This window comes from Apis dorsata, unplaced genomic scaffold, assembly GCF_000469605.1.
Source record: "Apis dorsata unplaced genomic scaffold, Apis dorsata 1.3 scaffold_317, whole genome shotgun sequence".
NCBI classification, from domain to species: Eukaryota; Metazoa; Arthropoda; class Insecta; order Hymenoptera; family Apidae; genus Apis; species Apis dorsata.
The window spans coordinates 316007-326493 of NW_006263588.1; the positions used below are offsets into that span (position 1 = coordinate 316007).

A 10487-nucleotide genomic window follows, 5' to 3' on the forward strand; every position below is an offset into this window, starting at 1 on the left:
TTTAAAATATAATATTTTTGTTGCACTTTTTAATTTTGAAATATTTATGGATAATTAATAATGAAATATTTACAATATTTTTTATTCAAAAATATTTATTAACCTATATAAGTTAACCTATATAAAAACAAATATATATATATTTACAAGATAACAAATGACAAACATGGCGGCTTGGATTCCTAAAGTCATTCGTACGATAAGTAAGTTTATTAATTTCAATTGTTTATTATTTTATTTCACGATGATATTTCGATAATAATAGTATACTTGTTGCAATGCTAAAATATAAATTATTAATTTATAATATATATTATAAATATATCTATATTTATTAATTATGTAACAATATTGATTTAAATTAATTACTGAATTAATATACAGAAAATCAAAATATATATTCTGCCAGTTATGCGATACAAAATAATTACTCATCAGAACCAAGAATTATTAAAAATCCTACTACAGCCAGCTTAAAAAGAGGTACTGGTGGTCGTAGCTCATTTAATGGCATAGTTTGCACAGTATTTGGATGTAGTGGTTTTATTGGATCTTCATTATGTATTAGATTAGGAAAAATTGGAACTCAGGCAAGATATAAATATTATTAATATTCTGAATTATAGATTGAACTTATATTTATGCTAAATATTTTCTTATAGCTTATTCTTCCACATAGATGCGATCATTATCATATTCGAGAATTAAAAGTGGGTGGAGATCTTGGACAAGTTCTTTACCATCCATTTGATCTTAGAGATGAGGAATCCATAATCAGAACTATAAAATATTCTAATGTTGTTATTAACTTAATTGGTTCAAATTATGAGACAAGAAACTTCAGTTTTGAGGATGTACATGTAGAAGGAGCAAGAACATTAGCCAAACTTGCTAAGCAATGTAATGTGGAACGTTTCATTCATATGTCATGTTTGAATGTAGAAGAAAAACCTACAGTAATTATCTTATATAATTAATAGAAAAAATTTATCAAGATCATTAATTAAATAATATTTAGAATTATATATATTTTTTTAAATTGTTTTGTTTTTTATTAAAATTTTGAGTACTTTTTATAATTTATGAATTTATTATATAAATTTTAATATCTAATTTTATGATTTAATATATTATTTAAAATAACAACTTAATGATGATGTAAATCTTATTTTCTTTTTTAAGCCAATTATATTGAAAGAAAGTTCAAAGATATTAAAAACAAAATGGAAAGGGGAACTTGCTGTGAAAGAAGAATTTCCAGAAGCTACTATAATTCGACCATCAGTTATATATGGACACAAGGATAAATTTATAAGTCATTATATGGATCAGAACAGACTAAACTTTAATAAGTACATTTAATAATTTTTCATAATTATTTATAAGTTATATAATATAAGTTATATAAAAATCACAATATTGTAATGATGTGTTCATTTTTTACAATAGATTATCTTTATGGGATAAAGGAGAAAAAACTGAGAAACAACCAGTATCTATTCATGATGTAATTTCAGGTATTGTAGCAATCATAAGAAATTCTGATACTGCCGGAAAAACTTACCAATTTGTTGGGTATGTATTGTACATTGTTATGTTATTAAAACTTTTTATATATATAAGATAAAGATTAAAAATATTTATTTTAGACCAAAACGGTACAAATTAAACGAGTTAATTAAATGGATGTTGGATATAAAATTCAAATATTTTGAAAACAACATAAAGATAGTTGACATGAAATATAATCTATATACTTGGTTAAAAACTTCTTTTAGAGAATATCTATATGCAATATATCCTACAACAGACATGTTATGGGAAGTATTAGAATGTGTAAGTATACTTGGAGTTTTTAATTGATTTAAATCATACATCATACATTGATTTTAGAAATAAAAATTATATTCATTAAATTTCATTTAGCATCATATCAGTGATAAGATAGATTCTGCTTTACCAACTTTGGAAGATTTAGGAATAACACCAATTGATTTACAAACTCGAATAGAATGGGAAATTATTCCATATCTACAATATAAGATGGAAATAGAAAATTTACAAAGAATAATCCCACCTAATGTGAAGTCTATACCAAAATGAAGTATACATTTATAGTTTATAAAAAATTAATTTTGTGATTTAAATAAAGAGCAAATATAAAATTATTTCGATTTTTTATATCATTTACATTAAAATATTTATCTTATTATTGTTTTCATATAATAAACATTATTGTTAATTTTTTTTATTATTTATTAAATGATACATCATTTTATTATTTATTAATATACAGATTATTCTAACTATAAGAAAAAGTTACAGAGTTTATTTTCGTTATATAATAGATGTTGGTAAAAAATATATGCTAGTTTGGTCCTCGGTTAGTATGTTGACCGAAAGCCATGCAAATTTTACATTTAAACAACTTTTTTCTTTTTTTTTCCGTTATACTTAAATACATACAGGTTTTTTTTGACTAATTAAAACTTCGATAAAAAATGTATTAATACTTATATGATTTAAAAATTTGAATAATATTAACAAAAATATTACATAAAAATATTTAAATCATAAAATGATAAAATTAGATTTTTTTTTATTAGAGTAATCTTTTTTACATAAAAAAGACTATATAAAAATGTTCAGAGATTTGAAATGTTTTTATTTAATTCCTTAAAATTAATAATAATAAAAAAATTTTGTGAAAAAAGACATTTATAATCAAATAAATAAAATCTACAAATTTAAAAGAAATATTCTTGCAATAAGAATTAAATTTTTGTAAAAAAAGAACATAACGCTATTATATTTATTCCTTTCAAAATGATGCAAATTTTTTGCCAAAAAATTTTTACATAAATTGATTATTTATATTCTTATTCTCTATATACTTTCATTATCGTTGATATAAATTATTTAATTCTGGTTGTTTTTACACAATCAAAGATATAATAAAAAATTATATCATATAAAATATTTAACAAAATTTCTTTAATATAATTAACATATTCAAAATAAATATATTATATATATTATCTTAATATTAACAAATATTTCAAAAACAGTTAAGAAAATAATTTCTTGTACATATGTAAATGAAATTAAAAATTGTAAAAAATTAAAATTGATATTGATTTAAATTTAAAAAAAAATAATCTACAATTAAAATTGTTGAAAATATATTTTTTAAAGATGCTTTTGTAATAAATCTTCAGATTAGATTAAAAATAATTTAAGGGATAAGTTAAAAATAATTTAATGAATAAATCATTTATTTGTGAATTCGCTTCTATAATTTATAGAATAAATTTGAAATTAATGCAATTTTGCTAGCTCAGATATATGAGCTAGTTAAAGCTCAGTATGTTTAAAATTGTACGAGTATAATAATCAAATGGAAAAAGTTCTTGATAATGATTTCATATGATAGAAGTGCAACAATATTAAACATTAATATTAAAATTGCTATTATTATAGTCATTACTTTGTTTTATATAAAATAAGATTGAAAAAATTTTAAATTATATTATGTCAATGTTTTATATTATATATATGAAAATAATTTAAAGTAAAAAAAAAAAAATGTATTAAAAATTTTCAAGCATTGAAAAATATTATTAGAATGTGTATTATATCAAATATATTAAATATTACTAATCTCTTCGATATGTCAGTTATTAATAATTATTTGTTAATAATTAATATTTAACGAATATTGAGCTAAAATCAATAATTTTATCGAAGAGATTAATAATTTCAAGAAATTAATTGTTGTTTTTAAATTCGACAATTTATAAAAATAACAAATTAATAATATGGTTTTAAATTTTAATTCTTGAACTAAATCATAAAATAGCTAAAACTGTTCCCATCAATTAACTATATTTCAACAATATGCATCTGAATTTTATAAAGCTGATCTTAATTTACTGGAAGAAATTCATGGAGAACAAAAGAATAAGGAATAAAGTGATTGGCAGTGTAAAAATTCCAACAACTCCAGAACCTAGATTATCTTGGACGACATTATCATGACATTTGGCAATTAGACCAAAATCTACAAAATTCATCGGTTTTCCATTGTATTCAATTGGAGAGATACAATAATTCTTTTTCTGAAATTCAGTAATAGTTCCATTGACAAAATCGCTTTCCAATACATTATGAGCCTGACAATCACAAGGAAAATGGTTATCGATAGCGCTAATAGAGCTCACTTCTAAATTAATGTCTTTGGCATGACGAGGTGCCTCCAAAACATGATTTCCATGAAATCTCAGCATCTCTATATTATTTTCATATCGTAGAAATAATTTTTCGATTAGATCGATTTTGTTATTTAATATATTCAGTCTATCAACATGAGCAAGTCCAGTGAAGGCGTCCTTCTCAACGATGCCCAAGTCACTTTCCTGAATATTCAATGAATGCACATAGGATAAGCCACGGAACGTGTAAGATTGCAGGGAAGATAAGTCCATATAAGTTAATTTTAAAAGTCCAACATGTTGTAAGCCATCAAATGCATCTGGTTCAATAGTTCTTATTCCTGACGGAAATATTAAGCGAACTATATTTGTTACACCTGAAAATGCATGACTCTGGATTCTGAGTAATGGGTTATTACTCAATAGTATTACACGAATGTTGGATGTACCGGCGAATGAATAACCCTCGATATATCGAATTTTATTATTTGCCAATAATAATACTGATACGTTTTGTAAAGTTGCGAACGAAAATTTTTCGATGAATGGTAAAGGTGTATGCTGAATAGAAAGTTCGCGCAATTTATTTAAACCTCGAAATGCGAACGGACGTATTGTCGATATATTATTACCATCCATCGTTAGTTTCCGTAATAGTTTTAAGCCAGCAAATGCATCTCCTTTTATTATTGGAAAATTGTTCTTTGTTAAGGAAAGTTCCTCTATTGTTTGAGGTAACTGGTGGGTGGGAATATCTTTTAGCCCACCTGTATTGCAAAGAACCTGTAAAATTGATTTAGTTTAATAAAAAAATTTTTGTTATTAAAAAAATAAAAAAAAATATAAAAAAAAATCTTCATTGATAAATTATTATATAATTATATCTTATTTATGTAACTAATTAATTTTTCATAATTCTTTTTTTTTAGAATTTCAACTATTTAATTAATCCATATTTAATTATTAATTTTTTAATTAATATAATAATTAATTTATTTTTTACATAATTAATTTTTTAAAATTGTATTAAAATATTTATATACAAAATAAGCATATGAATATTGTATATACTATATAGTTCTGTAAAGTTTCTAATTAAAATTATTTTTTTTTATAAAATTAGCTTTTTTACCAATTTTTTAAAATATTAATTCTTATGATTCGGAATTTTTATTGTTTTTTAAAAATACAATATAATTATATTTTTCATTTTGTATCTTTTTCTATTTTATATCATTTTGTAAAATATCTTTACCTGTTTCGGAGAAAGACAAATACATTCTGCAGAGCAATCCCAATTTTTCGCGGTAGTAATTTCTTGTTCTAAAGTAAATTTTAGACTCAACGTCACTATCCACAGCAGGTAATAAATGCAGATCTATAAAAAATAATAAATAAATAAATAAAAAATATAAGATAAAAGAAATGAAGTTATGAATGAATATAAGATAAAAGAATGAATACAAAACAGAATTTTTTTTCAAATATATAAATGTCATGCACATAGAAAATGCGAATATGATTGCATATACACGCGAATTGTCTCATTTGTACCTGCGCTCTGCAATACATCAATTCCAAAGTTTTTAGGGCGCATGCCTCAGCATCCAGGAAAACGTCGCAAGTAGCTGTCGATGTTCCAATTATTCTGAAAAATGTTAAATCAAAAAAAAATATTTCGATATCTTAAATTAAATTTATTAAATTTGTTTATTTATTTTATGTATCAGTGAGATCGAGAGTGAAAATATAAATATAAAAGCTTATAAAAGCTTACCACTAGAAGAAGAAACAAATTAACTCGGATGAAGATTCTACCATTAACCGGGAGAACGAAACAGACCAGGAAAATTTCGCAATCCGTGGCTGCATTCACCGGCTGGGCTCGGGGCTTTATTTCTCCTTAGCCAACTACCCCCACCTCCATTGAACGATCTGCGCAAGCCCATAATTATTCTCTCCGTGCGCGTAGTCTGGAATAAAACTTATTAGAGATACAGAATTGTAGTGTGGGATAATCAGAATGAAGCATACTGACCTAGGAAATCTGACATAGTCTGACATAGATTTTTGATAATTACAAAAATTGATGCATTGATAATTCTATTTCTTTATTTCTCTCTATCTTTCTCTAGTTCTTTCCAATTAATTCTATTTCTCTATGATTTTTAAAAATTTTTTTTTATCTAGTTTTGTCTTCTAATATTTTGATCTTCCTTATGATTATCTGATTTTTATTATCTTTTTTTAATTCCTTTCGTTTCTTTCTGATCTCTTTCTTTTTAATTTTATAATCTTCTTTCTTTTTTTTTTTATTATTATGTAATTCATCTCGTTTTGTTGATTTTGCTTATCTTTTTCTTACTTTTTTTTATTTATTATTATTTTTGAATTTCTTTTTCTTTTTGATTCTTTTTATTTTTCTGTAACTGTTTTTTATTTTTTCTAATTTTTTCCTATACTACTTCTCTTTATTATATTTCTAATAATAAAATATTTTAACTAAAATAAAGTAAAAAAGAGACTGTAAATCAAAATATGAATAATGAAATGATTCATCAAAATGATGAAAATCAGTGATCAAACCGTAAATTATTAGTAATCGAATTTGAAGTATGAAAATATTATACTTGATTATAAGAATTTGATTGATATTATTATAAGATATAAATTAATATAAAATAAAGAATATTATATATATTAAGATATAAAGTCATATACTAAAATTTTTTTTTATGTAATTATGATATATTGTTGTTTATTTTTACAATGATTACTTCGTGATCTAATTAAAATTTTACTCGTGACTATAATTGCATCATTATATATTTATCATCATAATATATACATTATATATTATGAAGATCAACTGAAAAAATAAATGAATTTTTGTTGAAAATTTGAAGCACTTTGTCAATTATTAAAAATTCACTGGTTTATTGTTAAAGAAGAAACTTAAACATCTATTCGCATACAAAGATAAACAGTTTTTTTATGAATTTTTTATGGTAATATATTTCATAACAAACTTGTATACAATTTTAGTAACATAGATTCACATAATAGAAATTTCGTATTATGTGGCGGAAAATGTAAAACATAGAAACTTATAATTAATTAAAAGTGCAAGTTTTTTATGTATGTGTGTGTATATATGCTTGTACACATGCATATGTATGTATGTATGTTCTCATGAAAAGTTTCAACATCAAAAAAAAATCAGTCTTAAAAAATAATACGATATTAAATTTATATACGATAAGCAAAAAGCATTTTCCTTCCTCTCCTCAATTTTTTTAAAATCATAATTATATACAATCTTAATCTGATTAATATAATTAAAATTTTTAATTTTCATAAGGCATCAATAATTGCGTTTACATTATAATTAAGATTTATATTATATACATATAAAAACACAATTTTCAACGCTAGATTATTTTATTAAGTTTGGTCCATTTAAAAATTTCGCACTTTTATAATGGTTTGTTAATATTTTTGTTTCCTATTTTCTTCTCTATTATTAACTTCAATATTTTTTATTAATTTATGGATTTTTTACATAGATTTTGAAATTTATTTGATATGTTTTTGAGCACCTTCTATTTTAATATTATATATATTTTCCCTTTTTGTTTCAAATATATTATTTTTATATTTGTATAATCTTTTAAATATTTTTCACTCTAAGTATTCATTTTTAAACTTTATATTTCTTTAATTGTAATTAGATTGAACTATTCTTTGTTTGTTTAGGCACATTATATAATATCTTTTATTATATTTATATCTATTTTTTAATTTTATTTCTTTTTAATAATATGAGTATGATATTAATAATATAATATGGCATTAACTTTTAAATTCATCAAAAAGATATTTTCTCACGGATTTGAATGAAATTTTTCTCAATTACTTTCCGTAAAATATGTAATGAAAAAAAAAGTATGGATTCTAATTCTTGATTTTGAAAAAAAAAATAAAAATTAATATATATTTACATGAAAATCTAATTCATTGTCAATCCAAATTATTCACTTTTAATAATAGTAAATAATAATTAGTAAAATAACTAATTATGCTACTACAAATTAATTTTCTTTTATTTTTTTTAACATCATTAAAGCTTGTTTAATTATTTTTTTATTGTTTATATTTCATAACAAAGTCATTTAAAAAAAATCTCATCGTTAAATCTGTGAGAAAATAGCTTTTTTCACAAATTTAATCACTCATGTTTATTGTAATCAGTCATTTTTGTATATATGCTTTGCATCCTGATCATTAAAATCAAAATTTATTTAAAATTAAAATTTATTTATAAAAAAAAATTTATATCAAAAATTCTATTTGGATATGAAATCAATAAAGAGTAATAAGACAAACACTCATTTGTTTATATCAAATAGAAAAAAAATTTAATAACAGTATTTTCTCTAAAAATAAGAATTGCGATATAATTAGTTTGTAAAGCGAAATTTCAATCAGAATGTAAAACATTATAGTATTAGTTTATTTTAAAATCGCATTGTGATTAACTTGCAGCAGCGATTTTCAACCGTTGTGTCTAACATCTTTTAAAATATCTCATATATATACGTCAAAAAAAAAAATTAATAAATAACTATTGTTTTAAATAATCTTGATTATTATATTATATTTTTATTATAAATTATCAATAAATGAAAATTTAAAAATTTTTTTAAAAGTAAGTTAGACAAAATTTTCTTAATAATAAAAAAAATAATTATTTTATTTTCATTTTATTACAAGAAAAAGATATCATTTTTTTAAATTAATAAAAAATGTATAGTTTTTATTATTAGTAAAAAAATATACTAAATTTTTTTGTAAATATACTAAATTATATTTGTATTATAAAATTTTAGTTGTTTATGTGTAATGAAGTAAAAAAGGTTAAAAATCGCTGGATTACAAGTACAATATTATAATTCTATTATAAAACTACAACAAAATTTCTATTTCATCTGAATTTTATACCTCATAGTAATAATTATTTGAATTTCATTTACATTCTTCAATTCTAATAAAAAAATTATATAGAATAAAAAAAGTTATTCAGATAAAATTTAAATAATGCAATTTCAAGACAGCTTTACTTTGTACTTATTGGTGAGTATTTTTATGTCAAATAATGACACAGTGAAATCTGTCCAAATAGCAATACAATTAAAAACAATAAACAGTTTTCATGGAAAAAAAACAACAGAACAATAATAGAAGTTTCTTATATTTTTATTATGAACAAATTTCACTGTATAAAAACTGAATAGAATTTTTTATTCTTTTTGTTTTTATTCTGTTTGTACTTTTTAAAATGAGATCTTATAGTGACTGGTATCAATTTTTAAAAGAAAATATATATATGAATTTAATAATTTTATAAAAACTTTATATTGTCTTTATGTTATAAGAATTTTTTTTTCTGTTGTATGATATTAAATATTTAGCATATATTGAACACATTTAATAACTTATTGCAGTTATAAGAAACATCAAATACTTGAAACTAATTATATATATAAATGTTCAAACTAATAATTCAATAAAGATATTTTATGTGAATATATTTAAATTTGTATTAGTATTTAAAGATCAAATTTCATTTATAATGATTTAAATTAATTCAATTATTTAATAACTGTTTAATTATTTAACTAATAACTTAAAATCAAAAATAGACATTATGTATCATTCATTCAATATAATTAATATATCATATATGTTTTGATAAAAATTGATGTATTAAAAAAAAATTTCTAAATTAATTTAAAAATTATTTCAAATTAATAAAACACTGATTTCAAATAGGTGATTTGTAAATATATCACTCACGCAGAAATGGACAGCATAAATGGACAGATAAGTAATCAGTTTTATAATTCAATAAAAATTTAAAAATATATTTGTTGTTTCTCAAGAGCAAATGATGTAAAATTCAATATATCAATTTATAGAGAAAATCGAAATGTAATTAATTCTATTTTTTATAATAAGTAAATTGTCTATAATCAAGTTATTTATAATTATTTTATAAATTGTTATATCCAGCCATTGATCGACCATATTATTAACATATTTAAGGAAATTGTAACTTTTATGCTTAAAACTACTATTAAAATTTATATCTGTTCATAATATAATTTTTATAATTTATATGGATTTATATATGTAAATATATATATATATATATATATATAATACACATATATAATATATAATTTAAATAGATTTATACATATATATATATATATA

General features: G+C 21.1%; 2 protein-coding genes and 1 long non-coding RNA gene across 7 annotated transcripts in view; 1 reads left to right on the forward strand and 2 right to left on the reverse strand.

The window, feature by feature from the left end:
* Positions 1-126: 126 nt before the first annotated feature.
* Positions 127-2170, forward strand: LOC102677936 (NADH dehydrogenase [ubiquinone] 1 alpha subcomplex subunit 9, mitochondrial). Its single transcript, XM_006617639.2, has 7 exons — positions 127-203; positions 385-590; positions 663-956; positions 1183-1352; positions 1450-1575; positions 1650-1836; positions 1927-2170. The coding sequence occupies exons 1-7, from the start codon at positions 158-160 to the stop codon at positions 2101-2103; spliced, it is 1206 nt and encodes a 401-aa protein (XP_006617702.1). The 5' UTR covers positions 127-157; the 3' UTR covers positions 2104-2170.
* A 1721-nt stretch (positions 2171-3891) lies between these two features.
* On the reverse strand, positions 3892-6339 carry LOC102678542 (leucine-rich repeat and immunoglobulin-like domain-containing nogo receptor-interacting protein 1). 5 transcript variants are annotated; one of them, XM_006617645.2, is made up of 5 exons: positions 6250-6339; positions 5989-6184; positions 5766-5859; positions 5467-5589; positions 3892-4994 (listed from the first exon to the last, which is right to left on the reverse strand). In XM_006617645.2, the coding sequence occupies exons 3-5, from the start codon at positions 5781-5783 to the stop codon at positions 3930-3932; spliced, it is 1206 nt and encodes a 401-aa protein (XP_006617708.1). In that variant the 5' UTR covers positions 5784-5859; positions 5989-6184; positions 6250-6339; the 3' UTR covers positions 3892-3929. The 5 variants fall into 5 exon arrangements, with proteins under 5 accessions (XP_006617708.1, XP_006617710.1, XP_006617709.1 ...); XM_006617647.2 differs by having other exon boundaries at positions 3892-4588; positions 4844-4994; positions 5989-6335; XM_006617646.2 differs by having other exon boundaries at positions 3892-4588; positions 4661-4994; positions 5989-6335.
* Positions 6340-7057: 718 nt separating this feature from the next.
* The window catches only part of LOC116185886, a 14410-nt gene continuing 10980 nt past the window's right edge, over positions 7058-10487 (reverse strand). The window contains exons 2-3 of the long non-coding RNA XR_004150784.1: positions 9736-9741; positions 7058-7080 (exon numbers count right to left, since the gene is read on the reverse strand). This is a non-coding gene — a long non-coding RNA (uncharacterized LOC116185886). The remainder of the gene's footprint in view (positions 7081-9735; positions 9742-10487) is intronic.

Bases quoted from the DNA above. Each gene is read 5' to 3' on its own strand.
- LOC102677936 (XM_006617639.2), top strand. From the start codon at position 158: ATGACAAACATGGCGGCTTGGATTCCTAAAGTCATTCGTACGATAA. The intron at 957-1,182 runs GTAATTATCTTA...TTCTTTTTTAAG, and splicing joins ATGTAGAAGAAAAACCTACA to CCAATTATATTGAAAGAAAG. The intron at 1,353-1,449 runs GTACATTTAATA...TTTTTACAATAG, and splicing joins AACAGACTAAACTTTAATAA to ATTATCTTTATGGGATAAAG.
- LOC102678542 (XM_006617645.2), bottom strand. The intron at 4,995-5,466 runs GTAAAGATATTT...TCAATTTTACAG, and splicing joins TTTGTCTTTCTCCGAAACAG to GTTCTTTGCAATACAGGTGG.